The sequence below is a fragment of the Temnothorax curvispinosus genome, unplaced genomic scaffold, assembly GCF_003070985.1.
Source record: "Temnothorax curvispinosus isolate PA1 unplaced genomic scaffold, ASM307098v1 QBEX01015018.1, whole genome shotgun sequence".
In the NCBI taxonomy this organism is placed as follows: Eukaryota; Metazoa; Arthropoda; class Insecta; order Hymenoptera; family Formicidae; genus Temnothorax; species Temnothorax curvispinosus.
This window is the reverse complement of record NW_020224798.1, coordinates 618,719-641,839: the sequence shown is the minus strand read 5'-3', so window position 1 is coordinate 641,839 and position 23,121 is coordinate 618,719. Positions and strand designations below refer to the sequence as shown.

The following is a 23,121-nucleotide window of genomic DNA, read 5'->3' as shown; positions in this document are numbered from 1 at the left end:
CAACCGACCAATGCGTCTCGCATTTTTGGATATTCTAGTTTATTTCTACGGGCCGTTCGGCGATAGCGGAGCAACGTGATGTCAACTTCGTACGTGATTAGGCAACGAACGACCGACGACCGAGTGACTACGTCTCACAATTTGTAACAGAATATTCTTGTTCTCGTTGCCATATCATTCATTAAATTATTGAGTGTAAACGCAACAAAAGAATCGGAACAAAATTGGAGTAATTTATACTGAATACATAATTTGTAAGATTTACTTTAATTACGATTTTTTTCTTATATATTTTTAGCAATAGATAATGTTGATTATCTCCTCACTATGTGTGAGAATGAAAAATTAATTGTCATGAGAAATTTTTATCTTTCTGAGATTATGGAAAGTTAAGTTTAAAAGATTTATTTTGAATCAGAAGGATGCATTCGTGGGTTGTAAAAATTGTACGGTACAAACAGAATTTAATAACACTATCATGCGCACTTGTCTCTATCGCGAACGACTCGTGAGGGGAAAAGAAAAGACATGGAAATGTATTGTCAAAAATCGCGTTGCGCCCCCCGAGCTCTCATTGTAATTGAGTGTCGCCGTGTTCTCAACTCGCACAAGCGTTTACCGGGACACTGGAGACGTGTAAGATGGACGCGACCAAGGAGGCGACTGAGCGAATAATTCGAGAGCATTTCCGTCCATCCGATACGTTTCGTTCTGTGCTGCAAGTTTTGGCAGATGGATTGTTGACAGGTTTTGATTTCAAATTATCCGAAATTGAATGTCACGGAATTTTTTAATCAAAGCCATGAAATCACAGCCATGTGCGAATGCGTCCTGAGTTTTGCGAGCTGACTCGAGTCTCGATTTAACGGCGCACATGTGCAAATACGCGCGAACGCTTGTGTACACGTATACATTTCAGTTGTGTGTCGGCAAGAGAATCGGACAAGTTTCGTAAAAATCGGCAAAATCACACCTCTTAGAAACTCGCGAAGGAAAACCCACTCCGGAAAATAAAAGCCCACTCTCGTCCGTAAAGCTCCATCAACATCGACAACGTGTTCTGAACGTTCCGATCGTAGCGGATAGCCATCAACTGATTTGGCTTGGCGTAAAAAAAAAAGAAGTAAATTAAAAAAAAAACTGATTTGTTTCGGTTCTTAGACGAACGAATGCATATCATAGTTGTAAATTAACAATTTGTGAAATAAAAGCTGCAAACTGTTTGTGTTAACAATACGTCACGTGCGTACGATGTGTGTGTTCTTGCCTGTCTCTGTCGCGCACCGCAATCCCCGCAATCCCCGTGCACCCAATCTCGCGTGAAACCCAGCGCGATATTATGCCGTAGGGATTGTTTATCGCTATCATAAGCCGCGTCCGCGCGATACAAAGGGTAAGTGCATAGTTCATAATCTTCCATTCGAGCGTGAAACAATTCTCGAGCCGAGACGTCATTCGAGCCGCGTTTGTGAGACAAATGAGAAAATTTGAAACGGGTTGGAAAACTTTTTTCCGTAAAATTATTCAAATTGTACGAGTCATTAGTATCGTCCGACGGGGGCTGCTCGAATTACTGGAATTGCTCCAAGTATTCAAATTTTATATAATGGATTATTTAGAGTTAAATCTCCCGATCTCTTGAGCGGTATCGATGAATCGCTCAAATTATTCGGATTATGCAAATTGCGATTGCAATTAATCGAGGTGCACTCGGATTAGTCGAAGCTCGAAACTCAAGTCGCGCCCCGTCGTCGTGCATTGCGCAACGTACGACGTAATTATTTTTCCTCTGCCGCAGGTCTCGCTCGCCCTCGGCCTGGACGCGGGCGGATGGGGCGCGCTGGTGGAGCGGACGAGCGCGCACGGAGGCGCCGGCGGTGGCGGCATCCTCGGCCACGGCGGCTTCACCGGCCTGGCCGGACTGGCGCGTCGCTGCGGCGTCTGCCTGGCGACGTTCCCGTCGCCGTGGCTGCTGGAGCGGCACGCGTTGCTGCAGCACGCCGGCCAGACCAGCGACGACAAGCCGTTCACCTGCGAGCAGTGCGGCCAGCGTTACCGCTACCGGTCCGCCTACGTGAAGCACCGCGAGCAGAATCATCGCGCCCGGCTACCGGCCGACAAGCTCTTCACCTGCGACGTATGCGGCATGCAGTTCAGGTATCTAAAGTCCTTTAAGAAGCACCGTCTCAACCACGCGCTTGAGCGGCTGCAGCGCGCGCCCGAGCCGCAGAGCAGCGTCGTCGTCGTCTCGGCGCCGGCCGAGCGCAGCGATCAGGTCTCGAGCACCGGCGAGCCGTCCCAAGTGGAGACCGGCAGCGATACCACGACGAATCCGGGCGACGCCGAGGAGTTGCGCGGCGTATTCTCCGAGAACGCTCGCGGTGACGAGAGCGTCTCGGAGACCGCGAGCGTTCAGGAGAATCCCGGCGATGCGGTGGAGGTGCAGTTAACGGAAACCACTGCCGCCGGAACCGGCGGGGTTGGCGGCGGCGGCGGCGGCGGCGGCGGTGGCGGTGGCGGTGGTACCAGCAGCGAGGCCGGCGACGTGGACGACAACGCGGTCGACGACGATCGGCACGAGCCGAGCGAGGCGATGATCGGCCTCGCGCGGAGCGTTACTCGCGAGGCCGATCGTCGCGAGCGACGCTTCGCCTGCCCGTTCTGCGGCAAGTGCGTGAGGTCCAAGGAGAATCTGAAGCTGCACGTACGCAAGCACACCGGCGAACGGCCGTTTGTCTGCCTGTTCTGCGGCCGCGCCTTCGGCGGCAAGAGCGACCTGACGAGGCACCTGCGCATCCACACCGGCGAGCGGCCGTACCATTGCGAGATGTGCGGCAAATGCTTCGCCCGGGCTGACTACCTCTCCAAGCATCTCACCACGCACATCCACCAGCGCTAACGCGATCGTAACTCGGCTCACCCGCCTCGGCCTCCTCGGAGCCGAAGAGCAGCAACGCGACGACGTGCCGCCTTCTCTCCGGCGCGTTGACGCCGCGGCCGTTGCGGGGCGACTCGAGGATTGATCTTATTCAATTAAATATTATACAATATTGGATATTATATAATATGTCAATAATAAGGAGAATAGGCGAAATTGAACGGCGCGCTGAAAAGCAAGATGTGAAGCAATAGCGCCAAGTATTACGAGTACATCTATTTGCGCGCTAATAATTTCTTTCTGACTACGAAAGACAGAAATCGGCTCGCTTCCGACTCGTGAAAATGCCGCAAAGCGGTAACGGCAATAATCCTCGGCACTGCTTAACTGATTTCGACCCATTTCGATAGCACACAGATAGCACACGTTAAAATCCAAATCTCGGAATATTCGATCGTTCACCGTATATGCGAGATCATACCTCGAGTCCGCAACGGCGCTTCGCTCTCGGCTGATCGTTGCTGAACGAAAAACCATTCTGCTCGCGAAGAGTACGAGTGTCAAATGAAACCGCTGAAGGACTCCTAGAGAGGAAGAAAGGAACAGAGTGAAAGAAAAAAAAAGAACGGACCGCATCTATCCATCGCCGCCGGCCCAACAAGACGCGTCAATTACGGAGAGACAAGGCAGATTATGGTAAAATGCGATCGCGCGCGATCTCTATCTACTACGGTCCACCAGTCTGACGATGGTTTCTGCGCTACGATAGTGAGACTAATTTGTGATAAGAGAGATATGAAACCAAAAAGGAGAAAATGAGAAAGAACAAAAACCAAAGAACGCAACGACGCGGCGGGCGAAAGCCGACGGTCAAAGGCTTCCTTTTGTTGTCTTCTTCGTCTTCGTGCTCCATCGACAAAGTGATATATTTGTAATGTAATAGCTAATCTCGATATACTCGATGTGTACTCGACATGTAATATAATTCGCGATGACGATGCCGCGTGCGATTACGATAATTTCCCTCTACGCGAGCTCCGTGCAGACGCGAACACGTCGGTGGATCTTTTTTTTTTTATGCGGATGGAAATCGATATGCGTTCCGCAGAATTGGGAGCTTCAACCAATGATAGGTTCACTTTTCGAAGAACACGGGCAAATAAACCTTGAACTTGAGAAAATTAAGTTAAATTAAACTCGATAAAAATTAGAAATTACGCAAATTTCTTGAATTAAATACTTTCTTCATGCTTCAAGATTAATTTTTACAAGTTTTTAGAAAAGAGATTTGGCGCACTCCTCAACTGAAAGAACTCTTTCGCCACGAAAAATACCCTCTTGACAATTGGCATGTGCATGGCACGTTCACGTTTATATGGAAACTAAGACAAGTTATTAAAAGCCCGCACTGCATCGGGCATCTTTGATTATACTATTAAATACGAGGTAAGGCACGCAAACGACTTTTCGCGATAAACTTTTTAAAAGCCAGAGTTTCTGGCCATTCTATTAATCTACTTTTGCTCGCGAGTTAACATGAAAGAAAAAAATGAAACGCACATACAAGCTTATCGCGGCGAAAGGGATCAAGATTACGAGTATCAACGTGCAATACAAAATGTAAAAATCGCGCGTAGCGCGTGCAGCATACGTTTTGATATTTATTAATCCTCTATAGACGAAATTATGTTTTTCCCGATAAAGAACACCAATTCTCTTTTCTCGAAGCTTTGGTTAGAAAATAAATATATATCTGTATTTTATATATATACATTCTGTATGGTTGTTCTTAAATAGAGAATCTTCGAGATATGAACTTGAATAGAAACGCGCAACGAGAAACGCATCTTGCTTTGAGATTTTACATCAGTCCATAGAGGATTAAGTCATTCGCCGAGCAGTTGCTTTTGCGATTATCATCCGTGTAAAACGACGTGTTCGACGTTGGCACCGATCGGGGAGGGCGAACCTCCCGGAAAGCGTTGCCGGTGCCTTTGAATTCCCGAATGAACGAACGAATAATCCTTTCCTTGATATGATGCGGATAGCAATAATATAATATCTTTTATTTCTCCCGTCTACGTCTATGTCAGAGACACCAGCGCGATTTAGGTTCGTCGTCGGGAGCCGCGAAGTAGCGTCTTGTTGCACGGTCTATATTCGGTCCTTCCAGAAGTCCTCTCCATTTAGTCGCTCTCTTAGGTATTTATACATATACGTGCGTATATGCGTATATACAATAACGAGATGCTGTCCTAGCTATATGCGTTGGACCGCGAAACGAGAGTGGCCGGCTCATTCTCTTGGAATCGGTCTCGTAAGTAGCTTTAATTTCCGACCACTTCATAAACCAAGTCCGATCGTGCGTTCTCGTCGAAGCGAAAGAGATAGAGGAAGGGACGTAGGAGAGGCGTTTCTTAGGGGCGAACCCGAAGGATCATTTACGAGACCGGATCCCTCCACTTGGTCAGAAAACACTTACCTAGCCCTTAAGTGATGTATAGTGTACTTGCTGCTCTGTGTACTTTCGCGCGCTCTCGAAAGTACGCGAAACGAAGTTGAATAACGAAGGTGCTATCTAACGAATAGGGTTGATCGCCAGATGCCGGCCGGCCGGTACCTCTACCCGAGAGACGAAAAACGTGAGGAGACGAAATGCGAGGAGGAGGAGAGAGAGAGAGAGAATAAAAAGAAGCTCTATAGATTGCCAGCTAATGTCTACCTGTGCCAAAAAGGAAAGTCTTTAGAAACGGAGAAGAGAGAGAGAGAAAGAAAGAGAGAAAAAAATAGAGAGTCAGAGAAAGTGAGCAAGAGAAAGGAGAATCTATTCCGTCGGGCGAAAATTCAATTTCCCTCCAAGACCGGCCCGGTGCTGCGATAGGCCAATTTAGTCCGTAATTACTATACCGTATTATTATACCGTCTCGATAAAGATGTAATTTAACGATTAGATGATACGTCGATATTGATGTCGTCCGTGGTCGGGTGGTGCGGCCATCGCGTCGAGATTTTATTAAGAGGAACATGTCCAACGAATGTCAACGAGAATTCGCGGCGAGACGCGGGAAGCGTTTCGCTCGCGTCTGCACCCTTTTAATTTCCCACTTCTCGCCGTTTCGCCATATATATATATGTATATGTATACATACACTCGTCCACCCTAATAAGCTGGACATATACGTGGTCCTCGTGCGCGTTCAGTCTCGAGGAGCGCGGGCTAGAAGATTAAAGAAAACAGTTCCATGACGCCTGACGCCCCGATCGTTAGTCTAACTGCTCAACGTCCGCCCACTGCCGTTCTATTTCCACTTCCACTGTCACCGTGATAACCGAGGAAAGCTGCAAATTGCTTCGTAAATCAGAGGCGAGATTTTTGAGCTTGGAAATAAGATCGAACCCAGGTATTTTGGGACCTTTTTACTATTGAAACAACATCGAAGTATTACATTAATATAATATTAATCTGATTATATTAATATATAATTTAATTAATATTATATTAATCCTAGAATACTAATTATAATTTAATCATGATTTTCAAAGGTTGATAATAATCGTTTTAATAAATGCACTTGTGTGTGATAGATATGTTTTAAAAGGTGTTGCAGCTCATCCGAATGTAAAAAATGTAACGAATTTTTTATAACAAATATTTTTATAATAATCTTTATAATAATTTTGATAATATCCAAATTTTTCCTATAAAAGTTAATGAAAGTACTAGAGAGTTTGGAATTATGCTATATTATTTTTTAATTTAATGTGCGTTTTTTAATATAACGGGTACATTGTGCGTTCATTATTTTACTTATTTGTAGCAGTCTAGAATCAAGTTCGATGTGCGCGCGATGTTTGATTCTCAAATCTCCGAGTTCTCAGATTTTTCGCAAACTTTGAGCAATTTCTGATTCATAGATGTTAGCAATCTCGGGAATTTTCAACGCTTCTGCGATTTCAGCGTACGTTTGTATGGAGTTTGTGATCCCGTCGCAAAGGTTCGCGCGCTTTCTCTCTCTCGCCGGTGTGCTGCTTATAGTCGTGACTTGAATCGCGATTCAATAGGACACAGTGCCAAACGATTATTCTATACCAAGGTAGTAGCGATGGCGAGGCGCGCGGAAACGCGACCTGCAACGCGAATGCAACGGGCAAAAGTAATTTCGGGGCCGTTTGCCGCTTTCCGAATTCGGTTGTCCTTTCGCCTCTGGAAGATGGGAACGAATGAAAGTACGCCCCGCGAATTAAACCACCGGAAGCACCGCCGGATGTAGTGCTTGCGTTTCAGTTCGAGCGTAATAACGCTAAATAGTGACTACGCGGACAATCTAATCTCGTTTACAGCGGAACGTTACAACGGAATGCGTTGTTACTCTTAGTTACCGTATTAATTGTATTTTGTAGACAGTAATACGACTACTGACTTCGAGTCAGCCACCGCCGCTTTGTTGAATTAACTGACGGAGAGGCGCGCGAGAGACACTCTCTCTCGGATAGTCGATACAAAACTGTCGCGATTCTTCCACCCTGTCGTTCTTGATAAACGTCTCGGAATCGGGAACGAGGAACGTACACATTCTTTTAAGGACGTGATCGCTAAGTACGAGAGTACCTTAAAGTAAACAATTAAATAATGTGATATTTTAGTAATGTGTACCAGGAGTTTAGTATGTATATATAGCTGAAGCTACTAGTCATTTCCCAATTAGTTGGAATTCGAGACTTAGCCATAAAATCATATGTGATAAAATCGATTAAGTCTACTATGTGTATATGATTGTCGACGCGAACCTAAGAATACTTTCTGCAATATTCGACTAATATTAATCCAGTCTCGAAATCGATACCGCAACGTTTTCGTCGCTAAAAATTTTTTATTTCACACAATCGAGCCGTTTATTTTCAGCTACGAATCTCTCCAAAACAATCTGACGTACCGTATTCCATACTCTTATAATACCTATCATCAGTTGTCTGTCGTGGGATATTTTGATTATTTAATATATATTAAGTTATCATTGTGTGTGCAAGGTGCAAAATATTAAAAGAATCTATTTCTGTTGCCTCTCAGAATACTATGATAATCCATTATATTGTTAATAATGCATAAAAAATAAGTGTTAGCAAAAAAATCCAAGTTTTTTTTTCAATAAAATACATATAATAATTTTTTATTTTAATTAATTCAAAAGTTCAAATAATATCAAAGATACAACATTGACAAATTAATGCGATATCAACAGTTTTTGGTTAATTACATTGCTCTGCACCCGCTATCTTATTAATTACAACTGTTGGCAAACGTACGTCATTCGCATGTAACAGAACGTCGTAACTGGTTTTGAGCGATCGGAGTTAGAATCGATAGAGTACATGCCGGAGATCGGACAAATCGACGTGGCCGAATACATGTACAATATATATATATATGTATATATATTTACACATATATATATATATATACATATATCTATATGTGAATATCGAGTCTCGCGAGCTCGTAGTTTGTAGACTCTCGTTTGCTCTCGAACTTACATCGAATTCTGGGAATCAATTAATCGCGCGGCGTGTGTGCGACTGTCCGCGTCGCACGTTAGCTCGCGTGATAGCCAGTCGTCTTTCAATCGAACTCCGGTAAAATGTAGCAGCTACCTACCGAATGCGGCGGGATAATATATTTATCGCCGTGCCGCGCCCCAGCGCACGTACGAGACGATCGCGGATAGTTTTTGACTCGCGCTACGGCTCGTACTTTCAGGCCGGCGATATCAGTACCGCGATATCAGGGCGTACAAGCACCTCGCGTTTCAAGTTCCGGAATAATCCTAGGAACGCCAACTCTTTCCTCAACCCGTTTATTACCGTTTATTACCAGCAATTGTATATAAACGGCGTATTCTAAAATGATCAAATATTCTTTTTATTATACTTTTTTTTTACTTTAATTGGAAATTGATTTATTTTTAACGAAAATGTTGAGGCACCACAATTCTATGCATATACGTTTATTTTCTTTAGAATATAATATAAATTATAATTTATTAATATATTGCTTATCTTAACGATAGTGGTGGAAATATTTTAAAATTTTTATTTAGAAAATTGTAATATAAAGTTTTTAGTTTATACATATAGCTGCTATTTCTATAAGATTAATCACATCTTGCATATTTTACGAGATAATTCGTATTGCTTTTGCAATCCTTCTTCCGATTCAGTCTTTAATGTATTTTTGAAATGTGCCAGATAAATTAAATTAACGTGATTTTATCATCATACAATGTGTGTGCTGGCGAGCTTTTGTTTCCTACGACTTGTTCTTTACATTCGACAGTCATATAAGTCGATGACAGCATTCTGCAACTGTATAGTCATCAATGCATCTCGTTCTTTGTAAAGATAAAAGGATTTAGTGTGGGGATTAAATCTCAAGAATATAATCTCGATAAATTCAATATTCAATGCTACGGACACGACAAATTGCACGTTGGACATGAATGTTACGAACACAGAGAGGTTGCTTTCGGCTCTATAACGACATTTGTATCGAAATTGTATCGATTTCGATAATTTTTGTTCGCGGCATAATTTCTTTTTAAGAAAATTTATCAAAAAATCAATCTCAAGAAAAATTGAATTTCTGAAAATTTAATCCACGCTCTTATAAGAAAACGGGCCCCGGACCATCGGATTCTTCGATCGTCGCGGGGTCGGACGATCGGGCGCCCGATATATCGAACAATATTTTGTATAATTTAACTAACGAATAATATTTATATTTACGGATATATTTACACGCAGGCACCGCGATCCATTGCAATCCGTCTCTCTTATGGCCTATATACATGTCGAGAAAGCGCGCGCTGAGCGTCGCGACGTTCGACCCGACGCGACGTTACGTGTCCTTATTATAGAAAGGGGCCTGCATCCACGGAGAATCCCTCGAAAAGGGATCGATGTCTACCGTATCTGTTGATTCGTGCGTTTTCTTTAGTTCGCGTTTTAGCTCGTTCAGAGATACGTTTGGTTTAATCGTCGACCCTTCCCCCCCCCTTCTGGAAAATGGTGGACTAACCACGGTTCAGGCGTTATGGAGTATATTGGGCATTTTAAATCACGTTTAAAGTTATAGCTACAACACCAAGTAATATATATACAAATATATACAAATATGTATATACGCACATATGTATTTGTATATATACAGATTCTAAGATATATATATATATATATAAATATAAATATTATAAATATATATATATGACGATAATATTATATATATATGAAAATATATTTAATGAATGTTCCTATATTTATATTATAAGTACATAATAAGTGTATTATATTGATATTCGATGGCGATTTCAGGTTTTTACCAAAACTTAAATGTCTGTTTAGGTAGTAGCTACTATCGGACACTAGTTTAAAATGCTGGAAGAGCGAGAAAGAGAGAGCGTGATGTAGGCAAAGAAAGAAAAAAAAATGGTGAAGAGGTTGTGTAGTGAGGCGACAAATTTCAGAATCCTCAGAGAGACGAGAGAGATGAAACGTTAGAGGGGGGAGGGGGGAAGAGAGACACATTAAGGAACGTATGTTAAACGGGTTTGCATGTGTCGACGGCGAGGCGAGGGTCTTCCTATACTGACTGAACGATCAGATGTGATATATGCATAAGGATTAATTATTTACTCTAATCGTACATATATATGTGTAATTAATATTATATTAATATGGTTACGATATACAAACATTATATCTATATATTGTGTATAGGTAGATAGGAACATATACAATGTTTTTAATGGTTTATCTATGTTCCGAGGATATGTATATGCTAAGTGTATTTAGATAGGAAGCTGTAAGAAGGTCTCTCGCCGTTAATGTTTGATCGATAGAGACCTCCGGCTAGCGAGTGACTCAATTCACGTCAGAAAATCCTCCATTGCGTACTTTCGCGTATCCGTTGGGAGAGAGCGTCCCGACTAATCGGGAGGTGTCAATATCCCGGCCGTCTTAATGATACGAATAATTTACGTGTTTTTGCAACGAGAGAACATCCTCGCGCTACCGTCTATCTACGTTCGTCTGAAGAACAAAAAGACGTCGATAGACAAGAGAAATATCTGATACCTTAATTTAAAAGCGATGTCTCTGCCAGTCATCATATTTATCGTGCTATTTTTTCAACAGTTATTGAGGTTTCCGCCGAGTTCTCTTTACCAACAAATTTTTTTTCTCCTTAAAAATCACCTTTGAAGCTCTTTCTCGGGAAAAATCCCACAGTAGATTACATTACGTAGTCACTCAATGTACTTAGAAAAAGATGCGAGTGTTTTAACAAATTAATTTCACATATATAAATAAGTAACACAGTTTCTTGTTTCTCAGACAATTCTAAGTGCACTTTGCTCAAAGAAAATAAAATATATATATATCTAGGGTTTCTAGGGGTCTCTTAAAGTTCTGTCGAGAAACATTTCGGGAAATCTGATTTCTCCGAGACACACTCGGCATTCTTTTATCTTTACAAGCAGAAAAATTCCAGATATCATTTCAATAAAGGCGCGAAATTAGGCAATGCGGGCTCTTCTCTCGCGAATCCCCCCACAGCTGGCTGGCAGAATGCAGAAGGAAGGGGAGGAGGAATTTTCGGGAGTGTTTCAATTTTCACGCGTTCCGTGCAATAACAGTTTGCTCAATCCTCGGTGTCCGTCGGTCCGTCCGTACGGAACGACTACTCGTAGGTTATAAAAAGACAAAAAAAAAAAAGAAAAAAGAAGAAGAAAACACAAAGAAGAAGACGCGGCAGCGTTTACATTAACACACGCGTGTGTAGTGCGCAGTGCGACAAGTAGAAAGTAGTAGCTCGACTCGTTATTAGTAGCCAGACATTTTCGAACCTAATTAGTCGAACGGACTTTATCTCCTTTTTCGAAACTTCCTTCGAGTCTCTCTCGGTGTCTTCGGTGTCTATTCTAAAGAGATTTAAAACGAAAAAAAAAATACATAAAAAAATAAAACCGCGAAGCGAGTTAAGCGTTTTAGAGCCTCGGTCTATGTAATAGCGAACCTAAGGAAACTCTCGGAGCCTTTTTTTTATCGACGTGTAAAAAGAAAGGTTGAGATCGGGAAGACAAGAGATATTTCGGTACAATCTGATGTATTCTCGCGCTTTGCGATTTTCAGCAAAATTTTTTAATCGTCGCTACACTAAATTTATCCGTCGTTATCGGCGCATCGTTGCTCCAGCAATAATAGGCGATAAAAAAGCGAGTGTTACTTCCTCTTTAAACATACATCGGCTGATTTAACGTCAGCCAGCTGATCAGAAACGTAGACGATATACTTATTACAAAAAATTATATATGCATAGTACATATTAATTTTTTTACGTGGGTGTCAAAATTACATCACAACAATTTGAATAAGAGGAAAGATGTACATGTACAGATTTCTGTAAAAATTTTCACGTGCAGAAATACATTGTTTCATTATTTTTCGCCTTCGTTTTTGGCTGATATGACGATCTTAGAAGCGTCTGAATTTTCGTCTGTCCGTCGAGTACCTGACTTTGCTGAAATAAACATGCGCGCGATTCATCCGGATAAATATTCACCGAGAAATCGACGATAAAGAAAAGGCTTATAATTATAAAGGCGATATAATGGAGGATTCCGCGTTTAACTTAAACGAAAGTCGATTTTGCAATCACTTTGCCGTCGCGAGGAGAACTAATAAGTCGTGGCCGTATTATCATAATTGTTTGTCGTACCTACCGTTAGATAATTAATTGTAATTTAATAACTAGCATAATTAACGACAACTTATTATATATACAATGCGGCATCGCGGACGCGCGCGACCCGCGCGGGGAAAGGCGAGTCCGCGCCGCCGCGCGTGGATGTTAGAGATATTTTTCAACTTGTACTAAATGTGATAAACCGATGAATTGACAATGAGCAATCTAACTGTAATATATGAATATTATATATTACATATATATACATACACAAATATTCTATATATATAATATTACGCGCGCGCAACACACACACAAATATTATATATATATTATATACATAAATGTCTGTCGTACAAGCCGTAATTAGGATTTACTGTAGTTAGTACGTGTTAGCTTATTAAATGAATACACTCGTAAATGGCAGATGGCGGAATGAAACGCGTTTATGCGGTCGAGATGAGAGGAAAGAAAGAATGGGAGAGGTAGGGCGAAAGAGAGAAAAAGCGAGTATAGAGGAAATCAAGAATAATATCGTATGCCGTCTCGAAATCTGTCCACGAATTCTCCATTGACGCTGGGCGCTGTCGTGCAAAAGCGAAGAACGCGTCCGCGACCCTCCGGCTCTTCGGCTAACTAACTAATTAATTAAGAGAACTTGGAGCAACGTGTGAAAACAATATCTCGCGAACCTTTGGTGCGCGCGCTCTGCCGCTGTAACGGAGCTTTGCAATCGTGTCGCAACTTAAACGAAGAAGTCCGCGTAACGACGACAAAATAAAGGAGCGACGAGAAAGAATTAATAACGCGAATCATTTCGTTCGAAATCTCGTCACTAGATTCTACACATAAATTAATTTTATTGTCGTTAATGTGTTTTGGAAAAAAAAGTTAGAAGTAATTGTTGCAGCGTTTTATTATCAATTCTTTTAAATAACTAATTATAACTCGCGGAGTGATCTAGCTTGTTTCGCAAGATCTATAGATTGCAAGATCGGTTTTATATATTTAGCTTATAATTAGGATAATCGCAAATATATAAGAAAATACGAGATTCTTTCTCGTAAATCTTCTTTCAACGCTTTTTTGGGCGTTGCGCTAAAAGCGAGTCATATATGCATCAAGTCGATACTTCGATCTTATGCATATCCGTTAAAGTTGATCGTGATCGAGCAATCGCGTGATCCACGACGCGTAGATCGCGCAGCCACGTTCTCGAGAAGTGTGCGTTCGATATATAATTACGTATAATATAAACGGCCGTTGGTACAAAAGTGCGAATCTCTCTCCCACCTGAATCCGATCCCCATCGCGAGCGCCGATCCGTGATCGACGATCGATCGACCAAGCTAAACGAACGATTACGAGACGACGAATTAATTATAGTGTTTTATGAGCCATATAGCGCGGCGCCCCACGTCATTGGTAACGCTTTAAATAACGGGGGAGTATAAAAGTATTGTGTGAAACAAGCACACCACTCTATTACCGGTATATATTATATACATTGTAATCAATTGTTGTCTACGATATAATGTTATTTTTCTAATTCATATTCAATTGTTATTGTTGAGCGAGAGAACAAGAGAGAAAGAGAGAGAGAGAGAGCGAGCGAGCGAGCGAAGATAAATGAGGATGAATGGCAGGGAGAAAGATAAGAAGTGGAACGGTATAACGAAAAGCGAGATACCGGGGAGGGGAAAAAACGGGGAATAAAAGAGAAGGAGAGAATGCGATATTGAAAGATTGTGGGAGGGAATGAGAGAGCGAAAACGTGCGTACGAATGGAAGATGAAAAAAAGCACATCGAATACTTAAGCGCGAATAATGTATTCGACCAGGATAGAATCTCCTGTACTTTCCATTTCCATTTGCTTCCCTTTCGAGCAACATTTACATACATCATCACGTACAACGAGTTCTATGTCTTTCCCAAGTGTTTTGGCAGCTGATTCTTATATATGGATATAAAATCGTATTGCGAGACACGATTATAAATTAATATTCCTTCGATTGAAGCCGAAGAGTCTCAAATGTGCCAAGAAAAGTATATTTTTCACGAAATTATGCGGTTGTGTACGATTTTATATTTTGACATAATAAGCGATTCGTTTATCTTGCTTACGAGACTATTTGCTATGCGAGACGCGTTTAGAGGCGCGCTAAAACCCACGTTTTGGCGAGTCATTGGCCGCGTTCAGCAGATACAACTGTTGAGTTCGTCTTATCAACACTATGCGTTGCGTGGTTGGCTCTAAAAGTAAGAGCCACGCACGTTCGACTGCTACTCAGCGGCTTGGTCTGCTGAACGCTGACCTTTATTTCTCCAGGGAGAGACTTGCTCCCTTTCGCTTCTCCTCGGAAGCTACGACACCGTAGCTGCCGAGCTATACCAACGAATCGACTAAAATCCCTCGAGTTGGCACTTTGGAACTTTGCGACTTGAATTCTAGCGGTAATATATAGCGAGGTGTTTTGGTGCCAGACCGCCGAATCGGACTTCCGCCGTCCCAATTCCACGCTCGTTCCACGCGACGTACAAGTTTGCCCGCGTGTACGGGAGGGTGGAAAATCGCGGCTGGAAAACGCAAGTAGTGACGGTGCGCGATTAGCGCGACGAAGCCGCGCCGCGTCGCGACGGTACGCCGGTCGCCTGTGATATACATACAAAGTCGCGAGCGCACAAGTATTGTATTTTTTGTAAGGCTCATGTACGCCACGCAGATTGTGATAATCGAGTTCGCGGCGTCGTCTCGTGGATGGACGACGGACCGGCGTGCCCGATATTATATACCATCGCGCGAGACACAGATGCACATTTCGGAGTGCGATTCGGCGGGCCTACCTTTATTTCCTTTCCGAAGCGAAATAAGTGCGAATGAGGCTTGTTAACGTTTTAACTTGTGCGAGGAAAAATGATGCGTTTCCTTTAGCTTTCTTAAAGTCCGACGCGCTATCCGAGAGGACTTTCCATCGACCACCGCTTCTTGTGTCATGCCAAAATGATCGACGAATACAATAAGCGACGAGGTGCTTTAGGTCGCCCACGGAGATGCGTTGTTGTTTTATTTTCTTTTTTTTTTAACAGGTATCGGAGGAGATCGTTTTTAATGTGCTAAAAATTAGACTGATAGACTTTGCACGAAGTGATACTTTTTATATATGGGGAAGCAGTTATGAGACGATTTCATTTCTCGCCTTGGAAAAGGTAACGATCGTACCGTGTTAGGACAGAGGTACGAGAGGGACGAACGCTGCCTTCTCATTTGTTTGTTAAATGTCGAGAATCTTGTCAGCAGAATATTGCTCGCACGTTGCCTCGATTAATTATTGTTATCTAATCGATGCGAATCTTCGCCGAGTCTCGAAGAGATTGTAGAGCAGAAACAGTAATTGACTTGAACGGACAAACGGCGGAACTTTTATCTATGTTTTTTTTTATGGCTTGATAATTGTAAAATTGTAAATTTTAGAAATTATCGCGGAAAATCATGAATAGAAGACAAAAGTCATACAAAAGACAAGTTTAACTCTCCTTACAATAAATCACGAATGTATAAGCGACAACAAAAATTTTATCTTTATATTCATATTATGAAACATTTATCTTTCCAAAACGCCGCGCCGATTCGATGATTCTTGAAAAAAAAAAAAAAATGAAAAGTTTGCATAAAAATCACATTGGATTACAATACATAAAGTTATTTGACTGCGAGGGCCCTAAAAAAATCGTTAGCCTCCACACGAGATGTGAATTTCGTGCTCGCCGATCGTTAATCGTGCGGTCTAACTATCGCGACCTGCATTGCATAAACTGCAAGTTTTATTCCGGCTATAAATGGGAATTCTCTACGATGTCGAATGCGCTATCGCGCCGTCACGCCGGATATTCGCTAAAGAGGATATTTAATAAATAACGCGCTCGCGAAGCAGAATCGCGTCAAATTGACACGCTGGTAGACGTTTTGGACTCCGCGTGAAAATTTTATTTACAAACCCGAAAAAAAACTGCGAAACATTCGATGAAAGCTGGGACGATCGCGCAACGACCTGCCATTGTCGGACGAGCGATCGTTACACAAGTTACAAATACGTAACTTCCGCCGGATTTGTGTATAAAAGCTCGAATTTACACCGCCCGATATTCAGATAAAAATAGAACGAAAATGTCCGCGGGTCTTGACTCGGCGAACGATTCGCTCGCGAATCAATTAATTCTACAAAATCTCAAAACGGGACTACGTTAGTTACGTAATTAAGCGTCGCGTTTTTTGTGATATTTTTAAATCTGCGGGTGCGAGCGTCTGCGTGTATGTAGTACGTTGTTGTTGAATCCGGTGTCCACTGCGAGATGCCAAAGAATTGTAAGTCGTGTAATAAAGCTGTGGCTGTAAGGTAACTATGAATAACGTCAATGATAACGAAATGATGATGACGGTGACGATGATGATGATGATGATGATAATGGAACGTCTGGCGCGGTGATAATCGTTATTGCTATCTTGTAACGTTTAATGTATATCAGTGTCGTGCAAACAAAAAATAAGAAAAAAAAATGAGCGGCTGAAGCTCCTCGGTGTTGTGGGTATGCATACTCGTTCCTAGCAACTCGTATGACAATTACTATTCGATACTACTCATAACGATTGCATTGATCTACTTTACTCTACGTACACTTTAAAGATAAATAAATACATTCTGTCCAATCTCACTTAGACCTATGTCAATGTTTGTTCTTCCCTCGTCGATCTCCCGCTCTACTCTCAATAGGAAGGATTCATCTCGAGGAAGGTAAGAGAATAATTCCAGGTGGGAATTGTGGTCGATTATTAATCGCGCGTATGCTTCAAAGAGATGAGGTAAGTCTCTCTGAAACAACTTCGTTTTTTTTTTAACTCGAGAAAATGAAGATGTACAATATAAAAGAAGCAACCATATCACTTTATTATTCTGTCAACGACGTTTACATAAAATCCATATCGATCCAATCGGGTTTCTTTTTATATAATGTTTCATATTCAGATATTTACTTACAGTTTCATAGTTTGTTCCGTTCTAATGCAAAACACACTCAATACGTCATGGTTATATTTTGGAGTATTTTTATCTGGCTAATCGACATATAATCGGAAAAAATATATACACCTGTGTATATATTTACTCATCTATCAGCAGTAGAAAACGGTTAATCGGCGCGAATCGATGAACTTACTCTAGCGTCACAATAATGCGATCTGTTAATTGATATATAATAAGGATTACATTTTTTACTGCTAATAAAAGTCGTCTACAATCTAGGAGGTTATATAATCCTTTAATACAATTCTATCTATATAGATATACTAAATTATATATATATCTTCATTACGCATCTCATGACGTACTCGTTATTTATTATTCTAAACTGGCAGATCAAGAGCATATACAATGTATTTTGTAATGTACGTAAACGTGGCTCAGTATATGTCGCTTTTGGCCTTTAGGTGAAAATAGGATGGATGCAATCGATATCAGTGACTAAGCGTGAAACATGACTAGCTTGAAACGGCGATTCCATAGATTCGCGGCGCGGTTACAATATTCTGACGATTAATTGCTGCGTGCTGCATTTTGTTTTGCGCCCTGCAATTTGTTTCGTGTAACAATAGTCGGATTGCGATATCAGAGTATATCTGACAAGCAATCGGGTACGGTTGAATACGTAATATTTGTATCCACTTATACCTGGGCCACGTTGACATGCAAAGGATAGAAGACTTTAAATTCTTAACAGTTATTATCGACATCTATTCGAAAAGTGACTTCTCGTTTTCTCCTTTAAAAACCGATAGAAAAATACGCTTTTATTATGTTTTATCAGTTCATCAAGATGTTGGAATGCTGAAAAATTGCGATAAAACACAATGTTCCATCCATCGTGACAGTAGAATTTCACGTGATTATAAATAACAATCATGCAGAGAAACATCGAATATAACTTTTCTCGATTCTTCATCAATATAATTAGTTTGTTTTATAAGCAATTAATAGTAATTGCTTATCAAATTAATTAAATATTAACTTTTTAAGCAATAACTATTGCAGCAATAGCAATTTATATCAATATTGTTTGAATCCTTAATCGCCTTGCCTACAATACAAAATAAATTGAAAATATTCCTATATTTTCCGTTAATTTTAATTACTCAAAAAATTGTATAACAAGATATAAGAATAATATATTTCACATATTACGTTCTATCACATAATGTTACCTCCGATAAACGCGAAAATTTGATATGAAATCACCGGAGATTCGATCTCCTTGTCCATATTAAAGTATACTTTAATTAATAGCATTTCCATATGTAACGATTATAGATAAATGCAACAGAAATTCAAAACGAAAGAGGACGTAATAACGAAGTGTTAAGCTACAAACAAAACTGAAATGCAGGCACATATTGTGCGATATTTCAAAAATGCTTCATGTGAATTGTGTCATGCTACTGCAATACATACTTATTCGGTATAGTATGAGTTATAAATTCCTGCCACATGAATATTTCTTTTTATAAAGAAATTGTTTTAAGCGCTTATAAAAATAATTGCGTGGATATCCATGCGCGGACATTCATTCATCATTCTACCTATAACCGAACTTTTAGCTCCTCCATTCTTTGCTTTATTCTTTTTCGCATCTCTTTGTATCTGAAACATCAAATTTATATAATATTGCGATTCTTATTGACACAAGTTGTTTTTATGTACTCACTTCTCTTTTAAGAGGAGAATTTGACGTTCCTCTTCGTAGTGATAACGTTGTAATATGCCATGGCATTCTGCTAGAGATAGATTGAGAAACTGCGCGACATCGGAGCTGATCTCAGGCGTGGACAACTTATCGACCAGAAACAGCCGTGCAACGTTCTCATGCGGACCCAAGACTACTCGGACTTCCAAAGGATACTCATCATCCTTCAATCTTCTTTGTTCTTGAAAACAATACAAATTGCATATGATGGAGGAACATATAATCGCGTATAAATCTAAATTTCAATTTCCTAAAGAATTACAATTTTCTTACCACCATTGTCGCGAACTACAAATAATGCAAAGTTATCGGACTTAGCATCGACTTTGTACTTGTCGAGCATAAGATTGATAACTTCCTGCGTGTTCACTAGACTCGTCACCCAAACGGACATCTGCGAACCGTGAGGCGGTGTGAAGAAACTGGTCTCTCGATTGTAAAAGTGGCCGTTGATCGAGCAACGACGTCGTAATCGACTGCGCGATTGTCGTCTACCGCCCGGACGTCGTCTGATCGCAGTGGAGCCTTGTTTGCGACGCAAAACGACACCATCCAGCTACCACCAGAATAGATTGATACGTGCACTCAAAGATACAGAACCGATGGAATAAATGGTCGCGATGCAATACCTCTAATCCGCTGTCTGTAGACATAGTCATATTGTCGTCTTCTCTGAATTGCAAAGAATTCACCGAATCCGTATCGCTATCAGTTCTGTGTCTCTGAAGGCAGTCAGGACCGGACAATGATCGATTCAAACCCTTTTCGATCCAGCTGTCGTCGGTGCTAATCGATTTACTGCCGGTACTCTTCTCCAAATTGTCGAAGTACTCTACTCTTCGAAGCGTACCGTTTCGATTAGAAGCTCCTAAATTACAGACAGGGGTGTCTGTACTGGAAGAACTACCTATGCTGTGCGTTGGCGTGCTATTTAGACTACTATCGTTGTCTCGGCTAGTAGTCTGGTGATTGGGACTGCTCGTTTCCGAGTTCTCGCGGGAGTCCGATCGATCGAGACTCGACTGAGACGAGAGCGGTGGCGTATCCGCGCTAGATTGCGAACTTATTGACGGAAGATTCTCAGGCATCGTCTGATACAATTTGTTACCATCCTCGACCTTTCGTTCAACCTACGGGCATACCTCCCAGTTTATATCTGTTTCATAAACTAAACATAAATATTAAAAATAAAACCTGTAGGAGCTCGTCTAGCTCATCCCATTCCATATTTTTGACTTCCAGTTTCATAGGCAGAGTGAGGCTTTTCAAGTGATCGGGCGATGTTGGAACAGACTTCGCATTGTTCTCCGTGTTGCTGTCTGACGTGCTCTTAGACAGCTCATCTACCTTATCTTCATCCTCGACGTCCTAGCACAATTAAATATGTAATAAATAGATACATCATTACGTGTATCAAACTCTAAAGCAAATAAGAATGACAAACCTCAGAAACACTGTGCCTGCACGAATTTCTGTTTCGTGCAGTAACTACTGTGCGCTGATCGTCATCTTCCTTCAGATGAATCACACCACGGACTCCCCAATAAATTCTCAACGCCCCTTCTAGTATCAATCTTCCGTTAACCTGTTTCAGATCGTTATTTGTTTATATAGATATTTCTTTATAAGAACTTAATCCAAATATTTCAAGAAGCCTTTTTTACCTCACGACTTCGAATTCCTCCACTTTTGCCTTCGTAATACTGATTAAAAACTTTCAGTTTGGATTCTAAATGCGATCTAAAAAGACATTCTTCTTTAGGAAATTGTTTAAATAGTTAATTATCTGAATGACAAAACATTTATCTTTGTATGCGATTAGACAAATTTATTTTAAACATAGATCATTAGATTTTTCTACTTAGATCTGTATTAAAGCAATAAACACAAAGTTACAAAATTAAATACTATCTTAATCAAATTTATTTTCCATGAAATTATTAAAAAAATTTCTGTGCGTATATCTACCTGGGCAAAGATGGTCGACTTTCTTTTTTTCCAAAGCTTGTATGTGATTCCACTCTTGTGCCATGGCCGAATAGTTGAGGTCCAAATAGAGCTCCATAACAAGGAACGTGGCAATAAGGCACGCCTTTATGCTGATTTCAGCATAGTAACAGAACATGCATTACGAATTATCTATCGTGTGATCCACAGTTCATAAAAGGACAACAATCGGTTTGCATTACCTCTGCATGTTGCCCAGGATTCAATCGCTTCCCACATTCCTCGCACCGTAAGCATTCCGGATGCCAGTCATACCCCAGAGACTGTTTGCGTTCAGCTGAAAAGTTGATATATTTGTTCGAATCATATGTCCAAATTTAAATTCCTTTTCTGAGATAAAAAATTACACGATAGCACAGGTTTCACGTTGTTCTTTTTTACAATATACTTACAAATATATCGATTTTAAATATTATAAACAATCAAATGCAGTGACAATAGACGACCGTTTGGACTCCCTTACGAATACGATTTCCCCTTTATTCAATAAAAGGCGTAACCGAGCGTCCTGTACGACACCCACGACCGACGTCCCGTAACGAGGCACATCGATCGCTCCAAATCGCGAGTAGAGTGATACTTGTCGGAGCGAGGCACGGCGCCGCCTCGGCGAGTCGCAAATTGCGACAACTCACCGAAGTAAACGGGTTTCCCGCATTTGTGGCACTTCCACATGGTGACGGATGAACGGCACCCTGGTGGGACGGCGACGGGCGTGTTTTCGTCGGACCCTCAAATGGTTTTAAACCATTTTGTTTACATTAGTGGAGCGTTCCGCTCATTGGAAGTGACATGCGGGTTAATTACACAGATGTTACTAGCCATATAGTGACCCTCGTCGCAGGGAGGAACTGGAGGAAGGCATCATGCCGTTATTTTCTCTGCTCCGTGTGCGTTAAACGCCACCTAGACTTACTCGTGTCCTCCTAAAACGTCGTAACAAGAACCGTAAATTTACTTGTTGGTGGTAAAACACACACATTCGTTATAAAGAATTTCAAAGACATGTACTATAGTTATTTTCTCAAAAACAGAAAAAAAAACATAAAAGCGACTACACTTTTCATGGTATAAAAATATATTCTGCTCAATTACATTCATTCTTGGATAATAAAAAAAAATCTCTTACATAATACAATTAAAAAACATAATCTTAAAATAAAAAAGCATGTTACAGTGAAGATACCTTACAAAAGAAATAATAAATTTCGTAAAATAAAATACTAAAGAAATAAAAAAGAAAAATGAGCTCGAAGACTAATTTTCCTACCAATTCAAAGCTCATCAATAGAAACATATCAGGATTGAAAGCAATCTTTATCAATATTTTTATTTCTAACTACTGACTGTGCCAAAGATACCTCGATATCCTCGTATTTACAAAAAAAATGGTAAATTCCACTACCGGTATCACAGTCGGAAACATTACAATAGATTTTCTTCACTGCTTGTTTCCGCTCTCCAAGGCGTCCAGACGTTTCTTTTCAACGTCAGCATTAAAATCGCGAATAAAGTTTTCCATTTGCTCGTTCATCTTTCTACTCTCGGGCGGGAAGTACTCCTCTTTCGCTTTTATCACATTGTCAAAGTAGGCTGGCTGATTAACATAGTGAAATATCCCAACGGGAAACGATATGTAGAGAAACATCTTAGCTACCTCCAACACCCAGCCCATCTTTTCAAGTACCTACGGGACATATAAAACAT

General features: G+C 41.0%; 3 protein-coding genes across 11 annotated transcripts in view; 1 reads left to right on the top strand and 2 right to left on the bottom strand.

Moving 5' to 3' along the window:
* LOC112465243 (zinc finger protein 574-like) overlaps window positions 1–7,650 on the top strand; it is a 53,055-nt gene extending 45,405 nt beyond the window's left edge. For all 8 annotated transcript variants that reach the window (XM_025032719.1, XM_025032718.1, XM_025032723.1 and 5 more), the window contains exon 4: window positions 1,799–7,650. In XM_025032719.1, the coding sequence (XP_024888487.1) occupies window positions 1,799–2,899 (1,101 nt within the window). In that variant the 3' untranslated portion in view covers window positions 2,900–7,650. The remainder of the gene's footprint in view (window positions 1–1,798) is intronic.
* Window positions 7,651–17,534: 9,884 nt separating this feature from the next.
* Window positions 17,535–22,417, bottom strand: LOC112465215 (ras association domain-containing protein 4). 2 transcript variants are annotated; one of them, XM_025032677.1, is made up of 11 exons: window positions 22,050–22,417; window positions 21,597–21,691; window positions 21,376–21,506; window positions 21,072–21,147; window positions 20,852–20,992; window positions 20,602–20,775; window positions 20,315–20,537; window positions 20,037–20,239; window positions 19,681–19,963; window positions 19,369–19,588; window positions 17,535–19,304 (listed from the first exon to the last, which is right to left on the bottom strand). In XM_025032677.1, exons 1-11 carry the CDS (start codon window positions 22,087–22,089, stop codon window positions 19,244–19,246), a joined length of 1,647 nt encoding a protein of 548 aa, XP_024888445.1. In that variant the 5' UTR covers window positions 22,090–22,417; the 3' UTR covers window positions 17,535–19,243. The 2 variants fall into 2 exon arrangements, with proteins under 2 accessions (XP_024888445.1, XP_024888443.1); XM_025032675.1 differs by having other exon boundaries at window positions 20,037–20,537; window positions 22,050–22,416.
* Window positions 22,418–22,720: 303 nt separating this feature from the next.
* Window positions 22,721–23,121, bottom strand: part of LOC112465216 (protein PET100 homolog, mitochondrial) — a 923-nt gene continuing 522 nt past the window's right edge. The window contains exon 2 of the mRNA XM_025032678.1: window positions 22,721–23,101. Within this exon, the coding sequence (XP_024888446.1) occupies window positions 22,856–23,089 (234 nt within the window). The 5' untranslated portion in view covers window positions 23,090–23,101 and the 3' untranslated portion in view covers window positions 22,721–22,855. The remainder of the gene's footprint in view (window positions 23,102–23,121) is intronic.

Coding starts and splice junctions, on each gene's coding strand:
- LOC112465215 (XM_025032675.1), bottom strand. CDS start 22,089: ATGTGGAAGTGCCACAAATGCGGGAAACCCGTTTACTTCG. Junction 20,538..20,601: donor AGCTAGACGAGCTCCTACAG/GTTTTATTTTTA, acceptor GTATGCCCGTAG/GTTGAACGAAAGGTCGAGGA. Junction 19,964..20,036: donor CTACAGACAGCGGATTAGAG/GTATTGCATCGC, acceptor TTCTGGTGGTAG/CTGGATGGTGTCGTTTTGCG.